Source organism: Perna viridis, chromosome 2 (genome assembly GCF_037379345.1).
Source record: "Perna viridis isolate PV_CMFRI_1.1 ecotype Kerala chromosome 2, ASM3737934v1, whole genome shotgun sequence".
In the NCBI taxonomy this organism is placed as follows: Eukaryota; Metazoa; Mollusca; class Bivalvia; order Mytilida; family Mytilidae; genus Perna; species Perna viridis.
The window spans coordinates 51863767-51887463 of record NC_142446.1 but is presented as its reverse complement, the minus strand read 5'-3'; the positions used below and the strand labels follow the sequence as shown (position 1 = coordinate 51887463).

General features: G+C 32.2%; 2 protein-coding genes across 10 annotated transcripts in view; both read right to left on the bottom strand.

Annotated features, from left to right (window-relative positions):
- The window catches only part of LOC148625712 (uncharacterized), a 37831-nt gene extending 26952 nt beyond the window's left edge, over positions 1 to 10879 (bottom strand). For all 9 annotated transcript variants that reach the window (XM_088569414.1, XM_088569420.1, XM_088569423.1 and 6 more), the window contains exons 1-13: positions 10403 to 10879; positions 9230 to 9315; positions 8628 to 8868; positions 8098 to 8226; positions 7685 to 7791; positions 6870 to 6962; positions 6390 to 6440; positions 5380 to 5507; positions 4524 to 4621; positions 3741 to 3856; positions 3019 to 3125; positions 2538 to 2621; positions 604 to 693 (exon numbers count right to left, since the gene is read on the bottom strand). In XM_088569414.1, coding sequence (XP_088425540.1) covers positions 604 to 693; positions 2538 to 2621; positions 3019 to 3125; positions 3741 to 3856; positions 4524 to 4621; positions 5380 to 5507; positions 6390 to 6440; positions 6870 to 6962; positions 7685 to 7791; positions 8098 to 8226; positions 8628 to 8868; positions 9230 to 9315; positions 10403 to 10716 — 1644 coding nt within the window. In that variant the 5' untranslated portion in view covers positions 10717 to 10879. The remainder of the gene's footprint in view (positions 1 to 603; positions 694 to 2537; positions 2622 to 3018; positions 3126 to 3740; positions 3857 to 4523; positions 4622 to 5379; positions 5508 to 6389; positions 6441 to 6869; positions 6963 to 7684; positions 7792 to 8097; positions 8227 to 8627; positions 8869 to 9229; positions 9316 to 10402) is intronic.
- A 5329-nt stretch (positions 10880 to 16208) lies between these two features.
- LOC148625711 (protein trachealess-like) overlaps positions 16209 to 23697 on the bottom strand; it is a 49426-nt gene continuing 41937 nt past the window's right edge. Inside the window, exons 9-12 of the mRNA XM_088569413.1 lie at positions 21175 to 21281; positions 20301 to 20448; positions 19463 to 19575; positions 16209 to 18408 (exon numbers count right to left, since the gene is read on the bottom strand). Coding sequence (XP_088425539.1) covers positions 17159 to 18408; positions 19463 to 19575; positions 20301 to 20448; positions 21175 to 21281 — 1618 coding nt within the window. The 3' untranslated portion in view covers positions 16209 to 17158. The remainder of the gene's footprint in view (positions 18409 to 19462; positions 19576 to 20300; positions 20449 to 21174; positions 21282 to 23697) is intronic.

Here is a 23697-nt window from a genome sequence, read left to right as displayed (position 1 = left end):
TCATCAATATTTAAGACTTTGATTGGAGTTGCCATGGAAGTTAAGAATATTTTCCATCTTCAGTATTTTTAGGCTTGAAATGCTCAGGGCAGATGCTGCTGAACTAATAACCATCACTGCTACAGAAATATTGGTCCCTTATCTAAACATAAATGCGGATTTGTTATGTGATAACAAAAATTTACAACTTATTTCAAATCTGAAATAAAGAAAGCATTGCCATGAAAGCAATCTGAACCAACTTAATAGGGTGTATCTACAGATTTTATTTATTTAGCATTTAGAAAAAATCCTTCTTGTAAAACAGCATTAAATTATTACCTTTTCTTACCAGCATTGCTGAATTCCTAATAATTAATTTCACAAATTTCCACTACTTGACATGCTTTAAAGCCTTTTGTGAATTCAGAAATTACTATTGTGAAGAATGAGTTAAGTCATGATAATAAAAACTTGCATTATGGAATTTTCAAATATAATAATCCTGGACATTTATCAAAACCATAAAAGTAAAAATTGCATTAAACAGTTTAAATTAAAATTTGCAATAACTGATTTGTGCAATACTTTCTTAAATTTTTATATAATACAGAACACAAATACCTCTGGAAGATTATAGAAAGCTGATCCAAGGAAATCATCCTCTATGATGTTGGTCCCATCCCAATCAAATACATAAAATGATAACATAACCTGTGAAAAATAGAATATAATAAAATTCAGTAGTCAATTTTATAGAAAGTTGTTTGTGTAAAACTACGCTGTAAATAATACAGCCATGTCCTTTCTTTAAAGGTCTTTAGACGACAGCTGTGATAAAAAGGTTGTAACATATGACCAATGTCATAGACATATGACAGTCTTACAAGAATCAGAACCAAAATAATTTGCAGGGGACTCCATTTTATCATTGTTTGATCATGGGCTGGCCATTTAAGTCATTATTTATCCCTGTGCTATCACTTGGGGTAAAACAATGGGACATAAATTATCAGTCCATGGTAATACAATACTAAAATTGAGTCTCTGTGAATTATTTCTTAAATAGAAAAAGTGTTATGTGTTATTACTCATTACAAAATTTGACACTTACAACTATTTGTACGGGAAGCTGTACCAGTCAAGGTTACACAAAAGTGTGTGATAAATACAATGAAATTTGTCTTAACCAAATCCTGAATAAACTGAAAACCTATCTAAAACAGACAATTTTTGCAGTCTTTTTATAGCAGTTTAAATGTATTTTGAACCTAGGTCTACTGAACACATGTATAAACAGTATACATTTCTTTTGCACCTGTCCCAAGTCTGGCATTTCTTTTGGCACCTGTCCCAAGTCTGACATTTCTTTTTGCACCTGTCCCAAGTCTGGCATTTCTTTTTGCACATATCCCAAGTCTGGCATTTCTTTTTGCACCTGTCCCAAGTCTGGCATTTCTGGCCTCTGTATGTCTACTTTAGATATCAAATACAGTTTACTTTATGCTGCTGGAGTATATTGGGGCAACTATTTCCCTGTAGCCTGTCCTGTGGTGTGAGGATTTCCTTTTCATTCATAAATGACACGTGTGGCCTTCAGCTGACATTTTTTCAACACGGTGGGTTGTTCTCTCTTTGACATACTCACCATATCATTTCTACTTATAAATTCTAAACTCCAAAAGGGATTCGATTAAGACAGGTTTCACAGTACCTATACATGACCAGGTCGATATTTACTTTGTCACCTGACAGTAAGTAATTATATGCCAATTCAGCACAAAGCTGCAGATTTATTAATCCTTTTTTTCTTCATGAGATTACATGCTATTCTATACAAAAACAGATTTAATCAGAGGTAAGGAATAAATATTTCTGAAAATTCAACAAAATCTATTTTATCTTTCACTCTCATTGTTAATGTCTATACCATATTATATAACAATTTTAATGTATTACAGCATCTTGTATTTTTAAGTATTGTAAACTCCATTCAACTGAAAAATTGTCACACTGTTATTTTCTTATCTTTTGTGCAGTCTTTAATTCAAATTCATTCATCAAATTGTATGAAACAGCTTATAAAACAAATATTTACAACAGCTTTTATATTGCATTATAGTGTTTATCAATGAATAATTTAATTTCAAAAGTAACACAGCTTCTGATTGGATCAAAAATTTTGTTTATCATCTCATAGACCAAATCACTGACATCATCAAACTTTTTAATGATTTACTCGTTGAATGTTGGTAATTGAATTAAATCAATGGCTGTTATATTTTTTCTGTCTATTTGAAATAATCTCAATGCTTGTAGTGCACACTTTAAATAACGTGCTACGCAGGTAATTTAGTGTCCCCCAAGTGATAGAGGTTATTTCATCTTAGACCCAAAAAAATATAAGAGTCTTTCCTTAATGAAAATAGCAAAAATAAAATTACTGTGAAAATTTCCAAGTTTTCTTTAACTTATACAACAACTGGTTGCCAAGGTTTTCCCTGTAGAACTTGTAATATTATATCATAGGGTCTTTAATTCATTACAATCCTACTTACACTAGTATAATCTTTAACAAAAAATTCAACACCACTTTCCCACCTCGGATGTAGAGAGTTCTTTATAAAGGGTGTAGTCAACAACTGCAATACAATATCATGTAACTTATAGTTTTATAGTGATTTTTCAGTTTGATTATCAGGAATTTCCATTGTTCTGTTACCATGGATTTTTCTTTTACTTTTGTTGTCATTGCCATCCAAACTTGGTTAAAGGTGTATTTACACTTACTGAAGACCTTATGAACTGTGAATGTATTCAATGTTTCAGATTTTAAGTCGTATGCTGGTGCATTTGTTGCTTTTCATTATATCATAATATCCGTTCTTTTTTCCATCCTAGATAAACAATTTATATTAATGTTAATATATTTTTCACAGAATGAATGCTAATAATTCTGACAAGGCAAAATCCTTCATGTATTTCCAGCTATCTTAAAACTTATTAATGTAGGTTTTACTACAAAATAATACATCTTACCCTTCGTCTGTCACAGAATACAACACAATAAGGATCTGATTTGCCATTCACGTCTGATGATATGAGAGAACTGGCTCCATGTACACATACATATAAAACACCAGATTCTATATAATATAAAATACATATCCTTGCAGTTTCAATACGGTACATTTTTTAAATGTAATTAGCTCATCCTTCTCAATTAATCGGAACACCTCAGCCTTTCTTTTTACACAAAAAGAAAAACTTTGGAGGCACTAGGCAGATGGATCTGTCCAGAATTTGACTGATCCAATTCTAAAGTTATAGTTAAAAAGGTTGAATTTTTTACCATTACCATTTTTCTTAGCTCCTCGCTTCACACAAAAATTCTTGAGTTGTTGTTCCTTATTTCTAGTGCTATCCAACTAAAGTTTTGGGCGCCACCTGGTGGATAGAACTACTTTGATTTGCATATGACTTAATTCCAGCAATTTTTTCAAAAAGAAATTCTTCTTTCTGCATCCGAGGTTATTTTTTAGTGTAGCAAAAATGGCAGAGTAGTTCCGATTGCCTTCTCAATAATCTCTTTGATTTAAGAATCACAAAATTATGTTTTTAAATGTTTCTTTATTTTATAAACAGTTTGTAAACTACAATTCCAGATGCAAGGCAATAACTTTTATGCCTGGCTTGTGTCTAAATTTGAAACTGAAAAATATATCAAAATAATATCTTATTACCTCCCCTTGAATACTTACTGTTATCTGTTGGTTGTGTGACCTCTGGGTTCTCAAGGTCAATCTGTGGTAGCGGAGTGTATTGCATTCTTAGTTCATATTTACCACCGTCTTTATTTTCTACTGTTTTGTTCACACTAAATGTGTAGAGAAATACAAGTTGTTAAAGATGAAGTAAAATAAATAACACCAAAACTATGGAGGCTAAAAATACCGTAAGAAATTCTAAGAATGTTTGATTATTTTGAAAAGTTGCTCATCACATTAAAGAAGGAAATGCCATGTCAAAAGTTTCCCACCAATAACCCTATAATTATCCAAACATAATCATAGAAATTTAAATTTTTATCAGTGAACAATGATACTGAATCTAAACATTGTGACATTAAAGTATGAGATTAAAAACAGTTCTAATATGACATGCTTCAAAGGTCTCTCTGTGGTAAAACTGTGATAAACAAATGACCAAAATCATACACAAAACAGTCTTATTTCCATCATTATAGATAAGTTTAACCAAATTTTACTGACACCAGAGTCAAATTTTCCTGCACAATGGTCACCATTCCTTGTAAACACATCTTTTTTATAAACATGAAGAAACTTAGTCCTATTAGAATCAAAATAATTCACAAAGACTCCAATTCAACATGGATTTACCAATGGCTGGCCATTTATGTTAGAATTTTACCCTGTGTCATCCCTTGGTGTAAGGCAACATAAATGGACAGCCCATGGTAAAACAAAGATAAATTGAGTCAACATGAATTAATTCTTATTTTTTTACACAAGTGGCATACTCACTTTTCCTTAACAGAAAATGGCAGTGAGGACAGATCAATATCATGCTGTTCCAAGGTTACATTGCTAAGAAGTCTGTGACATTTACTCTTCAATGTTATCTATTTAGTCAAATACCATGTATATGTGAATATACTAGATAGAACAATATACATTTGAACCTGTCCAATCCTTAGTATCTTTGGATCAGAAGTTTTCACTTGTTAAGCAAAGTTGTTGGAACAATTAGCATGACTCTAGTTAAACGAATAAATCATATAAATTTTTGGGTTGACAAAAGTCAAATAAAAACAAGATACAAATGAGTGTTGGATTGGACAGGTTATTTTTATCTTAGAAAGTCATTTTCTGTAGAAAAATCTGATTAAATACTGATATACATAACATTCTCTATTGGAAGTACCTTCATTTATAGCCATTAATATTCATAATGATAAAATATGTTATTGGTTTCTTATAGTTACACTTAAAAATGATCAAAAGGTTCAGTTGTCAGCCCAATCTCAATATTTGTAATTTACTTTTAATGTTATAAAATTAACACGCCTTAGTACAACAAAACTTGAAAAATTACTTAATCCTGGGACAATTCTTAATCACTTGTTATGTCATAAAATCAAAATTTCATTACTGAGTTTACCATGGAAGTTATTAATAATTTTAGACTTAAGAATTGTTCAAGTTTCTGGTACCGGGGTTGATACCCAACCAATCAAAATACATTAATACATCTGCAGTAGATCTCGTCAGAAATGACATAATTGTGTCAGTTAGATTAAAGATAAATATATAAATTAATACAGAAAATGTAATAAATCTTATTAATTCTTGAATATATTTGTAGCTAGCGACAACTGACCTTTTCTTTGTAAAGGCTATGAACAAAGAAGGAACAAATATCATCCCAATCGTTGATGGCTAATTCATCATGTGTAGTACGTTTCTGCTCACCAACCCTCAATGTGGCATAGCGGACATCTTCAGTATCTGTAAACAGTACTTTAAGTCAGTCACCCTTTCATACTTGAAATATGCCTTGGGGTAAACCTGGGCCTAGTAAAACCATTCCCCCATTCACACTTCCCCTTCAAGTAACCCATTTCAGGATTCTCACAGTCAAAAACAAAAAAAAATGCAACTTTGGCTACCACAAGAACTTCAGCCAGTTATGCAGTCTAAAAGTTTATTTGTATCATAAAGTGTAGAAAACTTGGTAAACTTCTGTTGTTGAGTCAATAACAGTACATAATTCAAGACTTTCACCATACAAAGAAGAAAGATGCAAAAGTGCATTAAGCTATGAATATTGCCTAAAAATATCTACTTCGTTGTAATAACATAAACGTTGAGCATAACCTAGTAAAATATATAAATATAAGAAAAAATTGTAGTTTTTGGCATTAGAAGTTCATTGTAATGACGTCACAATGGTGCCACAATTTTACATCATTTAACAAAAACTGCAGGAAATTGTAAATTTTGTTTGCTTTCTCGACCATATTTACAACCATAAAACTATGTCCACATCCAAGAAACAACTTTATATTTTAATATATGATAAACCATTTTATAATGAATGTATTCACTAAATATGAAGTTGTTTCTTGGGTGTGGACACCATTTTCTTGCCAAAAATATGACCAGAAAGTGACCAAAAAGTTACAAATTTTACAGAATATCTGAATATTTACAAAGGTAAAAAGGTATACAACAAAATTTGGCAATTTTAATTTAATCAGATGCTAATGAATGCACGTACTTCTCCCAGTAAATTTTCCATGAATTTATTTTGGTGTTTTCAGACAGACTGCTAAAATGGGCCAAAATTAGCACCCTGTGAAAAAAAAGCGCTATACAGTATCAACAAACCTCCATCAGTAACAGCTGTTCCTATGACATGGATGGTCAAAACTCCCTGAGCTGTAAAAATTAAATAGAAATTACTCAAAAAGTTTCATTTATAGGGTACCTCGCATGATCTCTGAAATTTATTTGGCTCATTTAAATTTCTTGAAATTGTATACAGTTTTTACTTGGACAAACAACAAAATATGTAAATTCAAGAAATTTACACCACATGATGCTTTGAGTTCAATATCAGAATGTCACAAAATAAATCATTTTATTGATTTTGACAATGTTATTTCCCTTAGGTGTTATGTGGCCCCTTAAAATGAAATTTTATGTCAAATAAATTCAACTAAATGGCATAAAGAAATAAAGTTGTATGAAAAAAACCTTACACTTTCCTCAAATCAGTAAACAGTTATAGGTTTGTGTAGAGGATTGTAATGATATAATCAAGTAAGGCTATTATGAGATATAAAAACTTAAAAATTCTTAACATACCCAATTTTTGTGTACTTATGGAAGCTGTTTTCTTCAACTGAACAGCACCAACTCTGGCAATTGGAATATTGATTTGACCAGGGTCCACCATAGCTGAAAATTAAATTATCTTTTGGTTTACTTCAAGGCAAACAAAAACTACATTTGAATCTGGGTTTTATGTCCATGTTACAGCAGTAAATAAACTATAATTTTCTTGTTTCTTTCTCTGTTGAATCAATAAAGATTAATGTGACTATACTTATGCTGCAGATAAACTTTGGTAATTCCAGTACATATATTACTTCAAGTGGTAGAAATACAAATTTTTATATTATTCAATTAAGATTGATTCTAGTTATGATGATATTTGGTGAGCAACATGGAGAGCTTTTTAGCTCTCAATTCTTGACACTATGGAAAATTGTTATTCTAAATTTAGAGGTGGATCCAGAGACTAGGAACCACCTTGACCTGAAAAATTTTGTAATTGTGCATAAAATTTTGGAATAACGAGCAGATACATGTAATAGCCTTTACCATTTCAAAGTCTCAGGATCTATGAAGTTGCATGATCTTGGAATGTTAGGTGTGTCATTATCATTTTTTACTCAAGAATTCAGTAATGTGCTAGACACTGAGGGATACTTAATCTTAAAATGAATAGTTGAATATGTTATTTCATACTGTATCTTCTCTTACTGCTATTGAATTTGAGAAGAATAAATTTACAATAAGAATTGAACAGAAAGTCCAGATTTGCTCTTAAACATTTATACTTTTAAATATACATATCATCTACATTTATGATTTATGTTGTCTTAGGATATACAAACCTTTACAGATACCATCCATCACCTGGTCATAGATCCAATTTTTCAAGAGAGGTAACTCTGTCAAATTTACTGACTTCAGTACATTCATATTAAAATAAACTTCAGGCCTATAAAATCCAAAAAGCATGTATAATAAATGATTAGTGATACCCAGTAGTGTACTGCAACAAATAAATTGAGTTATTTCCTCTTAAATTGTAAATCTTCAAATACAATTCTGACTAAATTCCAAGCACTGTTTGATTGATATTTGATACAAAAAAATAAATAGAAATTATTCTGAAGTTCTTTTGGAAATATCTTCTTGCCTTTTATTTAATTAGAAATAAAAAAAGACTTATTGACAAGATTACCAACTGTAAAAAAGGCTGACTGCTGTATTTATCATATTTGTATCCATAGGTGAAACTTACTTCTCAACAAAAGAAAGACTGACTTTGGATACATGTGGAAATGGAATGTCTTTAGACATATGCAGAACCATTTGAACAACTCCTGAGATTCTTAACTGCTCAACTGCTATCTTAAATCCAAGACTTGCTCTGTAATTAAATGTTTGAAGAGAAATCAATGAAGGTAACAATATTTATACTGTATTTCCTAAATCAAAAGTGTTACATTTTTAAGACAGGTAAACAATTATTTCCAATAACATAATTTGGTACTAAAGATTAACGTCCAGACTTTGATTCATCGGGGACCAAGTGTCCACTCCCCTAAAATTGGTGAAAAAATTATTTGCATGAAATGTTTAGTATTTTTTACAAATTTTCCCCAAAAAAAATGTTCTTGCTGTACTTCACCCAGTCTTAATTCTATCTATGCCCCAACCCCAAACTGAAATCCTGGATCCATCCCTGACATATACACATATGGCATTTCATGATTTGACTTTTCAACTAAGTTTTGTAATTATATATATACATAAAGAAGTATTCCAAACCTTCCTCTACCAACTTTAGCTGTAAAAACCATCTGAAACTGGTCAAGTAAATTCTGTGTGTCCAACTCGCACACCAGTTGATAAGATGAAACTTTATCAAGTCCTGTTGGAGGGGTATTGATGTTGGTCCATGATACTGGTTTTCTGCCTCCTGGTACCCCATCCATGTACTCAAACGAGCGAACATACTTAATGGAAGGAGTGTGGTCACCAAAGGTGAAGACACTTAACTCTAACTTGTCTGTTAAAAAAGCAAAATTTAAATGAACTTTAATTAGAAAAGCAATGAATAAAATTTGTACAATACACATAAAATTAAGACAATGAAACTGGTAAGGGTGATTCATGGTGAAGAAAAACCCATCAAACAAAAGGCTTTTTAAAGCATATGTGGACCCAAAAAGCATCATTTGTTTGGCAGGTTTTTCTAAACCATTAATCACCTCTACTATTGGAAATGTATTTTATATGGACTGATTCCTAAGTTATTTGACTTGTATAGACAAAACTAACTAAAATACAAAGTTCATTAATTTGGAAAGCTTTGGTTAAAATATCCTTGAACCAGCTGTACATGATTAAATTTCTCATACTGTTTTTACCTAAATATGAAGGTTTAATTGTGTACAATCTGTCTTCAAGTCGCTTCTTTACAAACTCCTCAATAGTATCTGCATTGAAAACCCACCTAGAATTATAAAAAAAAATCATAAACGTCTACAGGTTATACATTTGTACATATCCTCCCATTCTGGGATTATGGACTTTAATTAAAACAATATTAAATTTCCAAATGCTTACATAGTAATTTGTACTGTACTTGTAACCGTATCAAATAAACACATTATACAGTGTAGTACATGTACATAAAAGTATCTTTTTCTCAAGGACTGAGGACTAAAATTGTTTGAAAAAGTACCAAAAATTTGACAATAGCTGTCAACCTTAGTCTCCCATTGAAACACCAAAAGGAAAATTTAAATTTGAATCTTAAGTTTTTATAGTATTTAAGACCTCCGTCTGTTACATCATTCTAAGCATTCATGAATGTAGAGTGACTTAAGAACCCTCTTTCTCTACCTTGAACAGTTTGTGGGAGATTCACCCAAATTAACTGACACTGTCTCATGTGGGAGAATGTTTTTTTTAGAATATTTTTTTTTAGAATGTTTCACAGAAAATATAAAAATTTTAGCCAAAAACTTCCAACAGATCTTACTTTTTTAAGTGGGAGATTCTTAATTTTTCAATGATTTATGAGTGAGTCTCATTCTTAATGTGGGAGGATTAACAGGTATGCCCTCCTTTCTCTTTTAACATTTATACAGTAAATTTTTCAGCTCTTAACAAAACAGGGTATCACAATAATCATTCCTGTATGGATTTAGTGGCCAAAGGATCCATCAGAAATAAAGCTTTCAGTGCAACTTTATTGTTTATAACATGAAGAATACAAATTATATCTTTCAAGAGCACTTTTAAGAGAGGCATAATATTACTGTTCATATCTATACAGATATTTTGCCAATAGATGTTAAATTAATGGCATACATTCTAACTTTGGTTGCTTATGGTAGATTAAGTTTTAGATAAAGTGTACCACATAGGAGTGTAATGGTCAGCAAGTTGCTAAAGGCGCACAATTGGTAACCATAGGTACCCATTGGGAAAATGTTTGAATCAACATTTTTATGGTTTTTGGTATTAAAACTGTACGTTGAAGCTTTTTATATTTTGCCCCTACAGTGATTGGTAGCCAAAACTAAAATACTGACCATCTGTTGACAATAAAGTTGAGCCATTCAGCAGTTTCGCTTTGTCGAAGCGCTCTCTTTCTGTGGATTCTGATCTCTTCTTGGTAAAGTCTATTTTGTACAATATTAGTTAACTTGGTCTTCCATAGTATAAATAGACCACTAATAAGAAGAAATACCCACAAAAATGAATACTCAAAATGTCCTAAAGCCCAGGCAGCAGAAATAACACAACATACAAGTATGTAAACTCCTAAAAGTTTGGATAGAGTTGTGTCCCTTGGTTCTGTGTTTACAACCCCAGAATCGCGATTTTTTGCATTTTGTCGTCGCATTTTGTCGAACTGAGGCTACCTTAAACTCTAAAAAATCAATAATTGACTTCTGGTTGCTGAAAATACTTTGCCATCATTCGCACAAGTCCTTGGGAAGTTCTGCTACTCCAAACTCGGGAAACTACTTTCTCAACAACGTGAACGGCCTTCACCTTGCATGACGTTTTACCTGTACCGGGACAGGTATGAATTGATGAAACTATGCAAAATATTTGAGATGACTTTGAAATTTGAGAAATGACAAGTAATGATATTAGTTTATCATGTATAAAAGTTATCAATCAAACTTTCAGATGACTCTGTCGAGTTGCTTACAGTTACAGGTGGATTTTTAGCTGGTGTCGGGACATTTTTAAATGAAGAAAAAAATAAGTGAAAAAAAAACTATCAACATGAATAAGATGCAACTTTAGGGTTAAAATATCGATTAATAGATCAAACTTTTTTTCTATCAAATTCAGCATTTAAAAAATGATTAGAAAATTAACTGAACAGGTGGTGTTTAAAAAAAACACTATTAAAAAAAAATAAGACATCTCAGTCAATATTAAAACCAGTTTTAAGTTTCTTTACATTTTTTGCAAGCATTGTAATCAGGCGCGTAGCTGCCGTCAGGCAAAAAAGCTTTTGCCTGCACTTAATTTTGCCATTTTTTTTTTGGAGATAAAATACATCCAGGAGAGGCATAAATGGTGCTCTAAAACGCTATCTCCGCGGAGCTTCGGAGAGAGGGCTTCGCTCCCTGCACTCCCTGCCTGGTAATTTCAGATGAACACCTTAAAATTAATAAAACGGGTATTCAACAACTCTAGGGTGAATGTAGTATACTTGTTTAAGTTTTTTCAAGACAATGATTGATACACATTATAAATCCCCATATTAATTTTGTCGTTTAAACGTGTTATCATTTATACTTAATGAGGGGTTGAATTTACGATCAGTCTATTGAATCAACCTCTTGTGCAAGATCCATTGACTTGCGGGGTCTTTCTAATTGTCGGATATTTGCGGTTCAACAGTTTTATCCCATTATTGATTCAATATTAAATCCAGATTGAATCGGAGAGTGTAATAAGAAGTCCCTGATTGCATACACACAATTTCAAATATTTTAAGAATGTCTTTATTCAGAGCCAGAGCTGATTCGCAACTGTGCATAATATTTTCAGTGGTTATTTGTATACAGAACAGACATAAAAACAAAATTGTGTCAAGAAAGTCTGCCGCTGGAGAGCAGAATACCCTTCCAGAGCATCTGATTGTTTATGTCAGTTCATACTGAACGTGCTTTAATTCAGTTTTTGTTTTTGTTATTGTTTTTGTTTGGTTTTTTTTCTTTTTGTGTTGTCTTGTTTTCCTTACATTCAGTTTATTTTTATGCTGTATACATATCTAGTGAATGTTTGTAGAACGTCTGGTTTTGACCACGTAAGATTACTTGGAATTTATGTTTCTGAATTGCCCGTCTGTTTTGATGTTTTAGTATTTTTGCCGAAATTCATAAAAGCATATCATTGTGTGTGTGTGTGTGTTTGCGATATGGAACGTATTGGTATTTCAACTGATATATTAAAACAATTCGTCTAAGTGGTCACATACGCACTTCAAATTTTGGATTTTCTTTTGTTAAATGTTCATGTTTACTATTATAATCTAGTCTAGAATAATTTTTTACTAATCAAATAACCAAAATCGCGGTGTGTATGTACTATTTTTGCTTTACAGAAGATGTGAAAGGTTGTACCACATGATGGTTGACAGCTTCACCCTGAATAATAATGTGAGCCAGTTGAATACATTTCAGGTAGGGTGTTATTTCCCTACCTATCCTAGCAATGCTATGGTTGGCTTTCTAACTATTTTCTGACTTGGTTCCATCCTAAAGTTAGAGTATGGAAAAAAGCAATGCAAGACTCCCACATTGTAAGAATCAGTACTTCTAACCTACTAAAACAATTATTGGTGCATGTCTTCATTCTAGAGTTGGGATTTGGAGGAACGGAAACCCAACTTTTTACATTGTCAAGAATACTTCTAATCTACTCCAGCAATGCTAGAGGTTGGCTTGCAAGCTACTCATCCTAAAGTTTGAGTTTTGAGGAACGAAATCATAACCTCTTAAGTTATAGGAGTATTTCTAACAACGTCACCCCAATAAACAAAACAAAAAAAGAAATAAACGACTTTATTTAACTTCAATTACTTATTAAGTAACACTCCAGCTAAGAATCATGCAAAATGTGATTCATAGGTAAAAAGCCTGCATATTTTTATTTTTAACATTTTGTTTGAATTGCCATAGTAAACGGAAATTAACATTCAGTTGTTCATATAACCCGAGTTCTTAGGAGATAAAAGTTATATAGAATGCACTGTAGATTTTAAAATCTAGGGAGATAACTCTGTAGATGACACTAAAATACAATAGAATCTATTTTATTTTCAATACTGATTATCTCCTAAGGGCAGGCCGATTTGAATGAATAATTACACATTTCATAGTATAGAACCATAAAACAACTTTATTACAAAAAAATACGTATCCGTTTTGTGGTGTATCACATTTTTCGGAATTTGCATAATTCTTACAAAGACAGCTACTTAATATGTGAAAGCCAAAATGGATTTGTCTTAATCTGATTAGCCTTAATACAAATCCAAGGACACATACTGACTTCGATATATAAGCGTACTATTTATTTAAAAAAAAACACACAAGTACATATGCTCTCGTTCCCGATTATTAAAAGGCAAACAGTTATCTCAATTAATTAATTACTGTTTCAGCGTTGCTATAAATCTGCATGAGTAAACTTACTCCTACAACGTAAGAGGTTGGAATTCTGTAAGGATGGCACCAACTCAGAAAATAGCTTGCCAGACAATCTCTAGCACTGCTGGAGTAGAGTAAATTCCACCCTGGGGTAAACTGCACTTTAAAATCGAAATTTTGCCATTTGAATAACACGATCTCTTTCAAAGTACTACAAGTACACGTTTTCATGGTTAAACTATAAAAATCTCGACTCTGAAAATACCAGTTTGAAGGAGTCAATAAGAATTAAGATTTTCTTAAATTTGAAAATCAAATTACATTGACAAACACTTTTAAATACAGTTCATTCCTAATACGTTTCAAACCAAATCAGAATTTGGAAATCATGAATTCAGGGACAGAAAAAAAAAACAAACAAACAAATAACACATAGGCACAGAAAAATACATACAAATTATACACACACCAATAAAAAATAGACATTGCCCCTAATAGAACTTTAATTCCCGCAGCCTGTTGAACCCTGTACATTTTGGACCAATGTATACGCACTATTCATATTGGACGCAATTTTTATGGTGGACAGGCTTCCACTTTTTACACACAATTTGCTGTCATTTCTAAAACACCCAACTCCAAATTAACAACCTGTGTTTTGTTGACAACACAATAACAGAATATGACTAATTCCTGACAATATGCACATCTATCACTCCACTGAGTTTCATTACAATTTAGCAAGTCATTAAGGAGGAGTTGTGACAACGTAAAAAAAAAATGAAAAATGCCTAAGTTCCAAAAGCCGTCATTTCTAGAATTTTTGTCGAAACATAAATTACTGACAATATGCACATCTCAATATGGTCATCTAACACCCATTAAGTTTCAGAATAATCCTGCTAGTAGTTAGTGGGGAGTTTTGGACATCACATCAGTCTAATTTATGCTGGATAAAAAAAGCCATCACTTCTTCAATTTTTGTTCAAACATAAATTCCTGACAGGATGCACATCTTGTATTATATCCCACAATGTTTCAATTCAATGCTGCAAGCTGCTTAAAAATAGTTTGGAGAGACAGACAGAAAGACTGACAGACAGACAGAGTGAAACCTATAATATAGTGGGGTTATTATAAAATTAACATTGATGAGCAACACGTTTTTCAATAAGACAAGGAGTATTGACCAAGGGCACTACTTGGGTAATAAGGTAGACCATACTTGTTTGTTTATATTTTTGCATATAGACTTTTATTTTCTTGGAAATAATTTTGGATTTACATATTGTAGCTGTAGCATGTAAGAACAACTTTTTTGCTGTACCTGTGTATAATGTTATTTTGGGGGCAGCTGCAACCTGTAAGGGTTTCCTTGTGGTTTATTGAAGTGGCCTTGAGCTGACATTTTTCTTTCCAGCGGGGCTGTTGTCTCTTTGATATATTCACCATTTCCGTTCTCATTATATTTTAAAACATAGGTCACCTAACTGGATTCTGTAATATTTGAGCTTGAATGTTGTTGTAACAATTATGGGTAATAAACTCTACATTCTCCTGCCAATTATTTCACTCTTGGAAGAAGATATTCAGAATAACTTTGTTAATATACCATGGATAGTTTTATGTCAAAATTCTTATAAAACAATGTAAAGATTCAGTACTTTCATCAAAAATATAATTTATTAATTAGATATACATATTTCTGTGTAAATTTGACTGAAAAAGGTGCCCAGTGTAATAGGTATGATCTACTTATAGCATCCTTTAGCTTCTCCCCACCAACTTCAGTTGCTTATTGTCACAAACACACACATACACACCTGTAACTGGTTAATGGGGTAAATTAGCAGGTTTGCAAATTTTACTTACCCAAGGTATTGTTTTTTTTTAAACTTTAATACCTCTTATCAGGACTTAAAGTTTCCAAAATAAAGAATAAATGAAGATATAAAAATATTAAATAAATCTTCATGAGTATTGGTTTTCTTCTTATTAAGGTGCTGGACCTCTTCCCACTGATCATGATAGTAAAACATTAAAAAAAGGGCAACACTTCCTTCCTACTTATCAAGCATTTTTATATTTTAAAAGTGATGCACATTAGGTCCAGATGATCATGGTTGGAAATCATTTTTATAAGTCCTCACTAAAACCAAGATTTTTTTTTTAGAGTAGAAATCCTTCCTTAAAGAGAAGAAAAACTAAAAATTTAACAACCTTTCAAAATTTCAAAAGGCAATTATTCTATCAAAAATATTTGATGCTAGTCCATAAACTTTGAAATGGAGGAGGATGGCGCAAGTGATTTCCATTTTTTTTCTCTGTAATTTACGAACAAATTGATTTGTAATCAAAATGTTAATTCCTATAACCAATTCAAAAATTGAAAACATTCTTAAATATTTTGAATTATTTTGACAAAATGACTGCATATCCTTAAGTTTCCTATATATGAATATACAATTGTAAACAGAGGGCCTTAATTTTGACCGTTTTTCAAAAAGCCAATAGATCATCTAAAACACAAAACAGGAGGAGCTGAAAAAAAAAAAAAAAACACCTTAAGCAATTAGAATTAATTCAGTAGACTAATAGACTAAAAGCCCAGACTGAAAGACACCATCGTTTTTAGCCATTGTGGAATTTTTCACCAACTAAAAAGCAATCATTAGCATTGAAAATGAATGATGGAATGTCAGAAAACAACAGCTGTGTGTTACAATATTTTTATTGTAGATGGAACATAAATCTAACAAACTATAACATTTAATTAATTTAGACTCTTAACGAGGTACAAATAACAACCATAAAATATCATACCAATTAAATTGGTAAAAAATACTGCTTGCTTCAATAATTTCAATCACTCTGGTCATTTTTCTTTTCAAAATTTAGGAAATAAAGATTTACCAGTGTAACCTAAAGCATTTCATAAAGAAATTTTGTTACGTGTTTACGGTAAATATCAAGTTAAAATTATAATCCTAACCACTACGGTTAATTGAACAAAGTTACTGTAAAATTAGATATTACAATGCTTTTTTATTTTGTGAAAAATGTGACTTTAAATTGCAATTATTAAAACGCATGAAACTTGCTTTGTTGAATTTTTAATACAACTAATTTGATCTTTCTTTCAAAAATTAAATCACATTTTTTGACTAAAATGACAAAATCGCATTAATTAACGCACTCAATCATTTCTAAATTTACATATTTTTTTGTTTTATGAAAGATAATACAGTAAAACCTGCCTGAAACAAACCCTGAATAGACAAAAAAAACCTGTCTCAACCTGACACTTTTAAAGTCTCTTTATATCAGTTTAAAATGTATTCTGAACATGGGTTTAGCAATTCCTGTCTTAACTGAAGCAATCTGAAAGTCTAAAAGGGGTTCACTTTAGCTAGGTTTCACTGTAATATGTACACTGGCCTAAACAGCTTAAAGCCTATTAACTTTTTGTAACAATTCAGGGCTTTTGTTGCTGTTTGCTGAATAGTTTTTATTTATTGAACACAGAAAGAAAAGTAAATAATTTGTAATGTTGGTAAAACCTCCTTATTTTGTAAAGAGAAGAAAACAGATTCAACCTGATAATTAATAAAAAAAATTGAAGACAATTCTTGAATATATCCTTTAAAATTATTTTAAGTTACTAGAAAATTAGTACCAGGAATCATATACAACTCCTGATGAACTGTTACCACCATAAACAAACTGAGAATGTTCTGAAACTTGATACGGAGAATGATGCAGTTTAGGTCCAGAGTTATATTCATGACTAGGAGAAACAAAAGACAAAGAAAATGCATGAGATTTCACTGGTATAGGGGCTGCAAGATTAGAACTGTTATGTTCATAATGTCCTTCATAGAGCTGTGAAGGAACTTTGTCATTTGGCGAGACTGATGCTGGTGGTGTTATATCAAACGAGTCTTGTAAACTACATGATGAGACAGTTGAGCTTGTATATGTTGGCACAGCTGTATTTTTACTGATGATGTGAGGAATATGTAGTGTCAGATGGTCTTTATGACCCTCGTTTTCAGGTGGGGTTAACAAATTGACTGGATCATTACATGGTGTATTTACATATGGTGGACGGGTATTGCTACGGATGACTGATTCTCTGTTAGCATACAGAGTACGTAACAAATTTGATGCTGGAAGTGTACTGTCATGACTATTTCCAGCCCACTGAATAGCCGATCTCTGTCTGTTAATAGAACCACCCATGTGTTGTAATGTGAGATCAGTGGGTGACTTTATACTATTGTCAGAAATTACCGGTAAATGGCGATTCATAACATCCTCTAAATCTTTCACCGAGCTTGCCACAGAGTTGTGGTTTATATCGTCAATATTCTGCCATCCTAGATCCGAGTCTAAGCGATTATCTTCTCGGATATGAGTATTGGAGGACCTGCGAGACATGTTATCTGTCATTGAATATAAAGTATTGTCACTAGTATCAGACATTTCATAGTCATCGTTGTGATTACTGTGATTGGATGTAGAACTACATCGTTCGATCCTTTCATCATGGCTCGTACTTCTATTTAAAACTATACTACCATCAACACAATCTTCTTGGTCTAAACTATAGTCTCTTTTTCGTTTTCTTGGTTTTTCTGTTTTTCTCCTAGAATATTTGAAGTCAGTTTTTGAATGGTTAGCTTTTTCATGTAAATTGTCACATATAATTCTTGCACCTTCTTCTTGACTATCTATGAGGTCATCAGGGGTTAAGCAATTTTCAGTTTGACCTTTGTCAAGGTCAATGTGATCAAGTTCATCAGTTGAACCCTGAATAGTTTCAACAGGCTGTGATGTAGAAGAAATACTGCCCTCCCATGGTTCATGTTGAGGTGATCTTGGAATACCAGAAGTAAGACTTTCTGATCTGGTGTCACCTGTAATGAATTATAAAATTTATATTGCACAACTTTATTTAAACACAAATTCTGCAAATTCTTTGACTTATAAATAAAATGAATAAATCCTCAAAACATTAACGCAATAAAAATGGAAGATGATTTTCAAGAATTTATCAACCCTTAGCATAAAAATGCTGCTGACTTCCACAATGGAACCTAATCAATTTATTTTACATCTCTGTACACAAACTTATCAAAACCCTTAAAATGCTTATTGCTTACGATGGTACAAGAAACTATTTAAGATTTTAACAGTGGTCAAACAGTAGACAGATGGGTTCCAGGGGATTGGAACCCTCCTTTTTGGAAAATTTTCTTTACTTTCATGCAAAATTTTGCCAAAACTGAGCAAATAAGCAAACAATAGCTTGGAACCCCTTTTTCAAAATCTCTGGATCCATCCCTACTTACCCAGATTAGAGCATGTTCACTAAAGTGCTCAGTAATATCTTTATCAAAAGGTCTACTGGTACCTCCATGAGTCTGTATTCACTCCTACTTACCCAGATCAGAGCCATGTTCACTATAGTGCTCAGTAATATCTTTGTCAAGAGGTCTACTGGTACCTCCACAAGTCTGGATCCACCCCTACTTAACCAGATCAGAGCCATGTTCACTATAGGGTATGTAAGTCTCGTCACGTGACTGTGGTTTCGTAAGAATGGGTCCTATCCTACCATTCAAATGCATGGAGATTCATCATTAACATAGCATTGAGTTCCATATTAAAAGCGAAGTATCTTTTTTAGGTAAAAATACTGATTAAAAATGACAAATATCTAGTTCCAAGGGATAAAAATGTTAGGAATGGCATAAAATAGAAGATTTTGCATTGTGAAGCAGCATTTGGATTTCCCGTACGTACACAATAAAATGAAGATCAGTCTTCGGATTTCAATACGTTCTACACCAGAAATTCTGGAAGTGAAACTGAAACTAGAACGAGACTTACAAATCCTATAGTGCTCAGTAATATCTTTATCAAGAGGTCTACTGGTACCTACACAAGTCTGGATCCACCCCTACTTACCCAGATCAGAGCCATGTTCACTATAATGCTCGGTAATATCTTTATCAAGAGGTCTACTGGTACTTCCACCTGACTGGTTTTCATCCATCAATACACCTGGGTGTTGTATGCCACTGTAAATGAAAGAAAGAAATCACTAAATGTATAAGAATAACCGTTAAAACTAGAAAAAAACTGTAAGCGAAGCTCACTAACTTGATACCTGTTGATCCCCCATTTGATAACATGCACCTTTTGATCTTTCAATTGATTTGGACAAAATTATAAAATAGGTCTTGCACAATAGGTTTATCTAATAAAGATTTGGTAAAAGTTTTATTTCATTCCATTTCATGGTGTAGCAATAGCAACAGATGAGAGATGGGTACCCCTCTGTGGAATGGAAGGAAGGAAGGAAACACGGACACCCTTATCACTTTATACCCCACTCAAATTGCGGGGTTGAAACAAACCTTTTCAAGACCTTGGGATTATATAAGATGAAGACTTCTAAAGTAGGTATTTGTTTTCATAGATTTAAAATCCTCTGAAATTGAAGGGAATTTTGTAGATGTCTGTTTAATAAATCACCAAAAACATTCAACTCATACTATATGTGTAAACAACTTGTTTGGTTCCATTTAATTCTACACAAAAATAAAAACTCCTACTTGTAAAGTTTCCATTCCATACAACAATGTAACTAATACTAATTATTTCTACAGCCATTTTGTAACTTACTGCATAATAAAATTGTACTTAGTTCATTTACTTAAATGGAATTATTTAAAACAAAGTTCAGAAGACATCACTTACAAGCTTAAAGCTTATAATAAAACAATACACATTTATTGAATACCTCAAGACATATATAATAGCCAGAATAGTATGGTCATCTGATGTCTTAGAACTAAACAGATTTGTAGCACACATCTGTACCCAGAAATAACCACCATTCTTATTCATAAATCTAAAGTAATCTGTCAGCACCTGACCTTTACTCATTACTGAAATAAAAATGAAATATATCAGTTGCAAATCCAGAAATCCTGAAAAGGGAGAGGGTGGGCTGACTGGTCTTGGGACAGGGGCAGTGATTTGCAGTTTTCTCCATACACTTCTAGCATAAAGGGGTATTTTGAACGGATACAACACATTTATATTATTCAAATGTACAATGGGTTTGAGTAGTAAAGCATTTAAGGGGAAGTAATTCTGGGGATGTTTTTATTCATTCAGTCTGATAGAATGAAACACTGTTACTTTTTATTTCTTTTTTATGTATGATTCTTTTTTGGACACAAACTACAATGAAGATGATATACAAAAATAATTGTAGAACAATTAGGACAAAAAATCCCAAACTGTGCATTCATAACACATGCAGTTTCAAACACTAATCTGATAAAGACTTGTAACCAAAATATAAAGTTGCATAGGTATACCCCCATTCATAAGCAAGTTGATATCAAACAACAAAAAAACTGCATACAAGGTATGCCACATCTACATAAACCCATAAACCATGTCTACAATAAATAAGTCCAGTGGAAGCAAAGATTTTTGTGGCCCCATCTATATAAAGTCACTTACCAAATTGAAAATAAAATCGTTCATTCGGAGTTGAGATAATTGCAACTAAATTTTTATGAACAGAATGACAAAACGATTCCAATATATCACCCACTAGTTGAGTGGGGCTATAACAATGAATTTATGACTATACAACTTACAGTCTTCATGGTGTTTACGTATCCTCATCACATCTCCAGCATGGCAGAAATCATAGAACATTCTGTTGTTAACATCCTCACTGATCCAACCAGATAATTCTGAAATCCTAATAAAATAAAACACAATCAGTCACAGATAGAACACGCTTTTTTTTCTTTTTCATATTTTTAAGGAGATTTAAGTGAATTTTCTCATTTATTTTACAACACTCTACCAGGTTTTAACTTAATGAAATGGATTGCAGCAAAAATTTAATGCTTATGATGGACAGAGCTCATTATTTGTTTATGGTGCACTGCCATGTTGCTATGGGTGAAGTCTGATTTAGTGAGGGGAATGTATAAAACTGTCTTCTGGGAAAGAAAATACAATTCTATATAGCAAATAATTTCTAAATTATCACTGAATACATAAATAAATATAAAATTGTATCCATTATGTTTTAAAAGACAAAACAGTGCCTGTGCACTTGTGCAATCGTCAATGCCATGTCAACAAATTACGTCAGTTCTGTCAAAACATTTTTTATTCTGGTCTTATATTCAATATATATAGGACATTGCTGACGTGCCATCCATATTTTATGTCCTGTATCAAAAACTACCAACAATGTAGTTTACTCTAGATCCAAAACCAATAATGCATGGTAATTTTGGAAATAGGACAAAATTGTACCACAGTAAAATCTGTCTAAACCAAACCACTTTGGACTAAAACATTGGTGTGGTTTAGACAGGTGTTTGGTTTAAACAGGTGTTTTAATTACCTAGGATCAAAATACATTTAAATTGATTTAAAAAGATCGTTAAAAATCACTCTTCATGCTGACATAATCCAAAACAGTTAGAGTGGGGAAACGCTCTTGGACCCACATGGGGTCTGGGAGTAGGCCAGAGCGTCAATAGAGCAGCCCAGCCACTAGTAGGACATACTCTGACTGAGTTCTTCAGTCGGGTATCCTGAAGGCTGGGCTCTGCTACCTCCAACTACTAACAGACATTTACTAACATAATCCCCGTAAGGGGCGGTCGTGCGAGATCCGTAAGGATAGTCAAGACGGTAAAAACCCCCAATCATCATGTTAAAAATGTCTGGTTCAGACAGATTATTCAGGGTTCAGTTAAGACAGAATTCACTGTAATTGACTTCAAGAATTTCAGGTGCTGTGTACATTAGGTTTCATTACAACTGAAATGGAAAGGGGTAGATTCACTAACACTTTGCTTCATGCCTATTATTTTGTGAAAATTTGAACTTTCTTTCATTTCTTTTTGGCATATTTTGAAATTAAAATGATAGCCAAATACTAACATAAAAAAATTACAAGTTTTTTTCTGTCATAGTTGAGTCATAGTGACGTCACAAAGTACTGCGGTTGTGCAGTTCTCAAATGATTTGTAGGAAAATGATAGGGTATGGGCTAGTTTTTTAGTCCAAATATACAGAGTATAAGCTTTGAACAACAAATTATTTTACCAGAAGTTGTAGTAATATGGAAGGCTGTTTTTCTATAAATTTTGAAGAGTCTGACAAATGTGTTCTATGTTTTCTATATAAAAATGTCTAGTTAAATAAGTTATTATGCAAAAATTTGTCAGGTTTTTCTAAGTTTACTTAATTTTTGTCTTTTGTTGATACACATGGATGTACAGCAATGGAACTTTGTTTTCAATGAAGAGACATATTTAACAACTGAATAAGGAATTTTTCAAATTTATTAAGAAAACTGATGTTGGTCGCTGATTTTGATATTTTCTGGACATACCCCTTTTGTTTTATGACTAAATTTATGTGGATTATACCAAATTCCCTTCGAACTCATTTTTTTCCTATTTCATTAGTTTTTAGCCTTGATGTGAAAGTACTTTTACTTGTGGTTACCAATTTTATAGTTTAGAGAAAAAATACAACTCCATCATAAAAATGAATGTAGAACTTCCTTTTCACTGGAAACCAAAATTTGTGATTTGCGAAGCTCACGAAAACCAACAAAATTAGAACCCAACAATTAATAATACTTAAATAGTAATCAGATTGAAATTGCTGACAAACTCAAAGGTCAAGCTTCATATTAAGTATTATCTACCATTATGAACAAAACTTGACAAAATCTTCCTGCCAAGAGAATACTATTTATAAGGGACTATATAATTTGATTTTAACTGTTTACATTGAAGATTACTTTCCCATTAAAATTAGTACAACATTTAATTCCAGGTGTGTGAAGTAGCTGTCTTTGTAAGAATCATGCAAAATCTGAAAAATGTGATGCACCCCCAAAAAAAGGCCACATGTTTTTATTTTTGTAATTAAGTTGTTTTATGGGTCTTTACTATGAAATAAGTAATTATTCATTCAAATCTTCCTGCTCTTAGGAGATAATCAACATTGAAATTCAGAAAAATTCTATTATATTTGAGTGTCATTTACAGAGTTATCTCCCTTAATATTGAAATTTACAGTGCATTTTATATATTTTTCTCCTCTGAAAAACACAGGCTATATGAAAATCTGAATGCTAA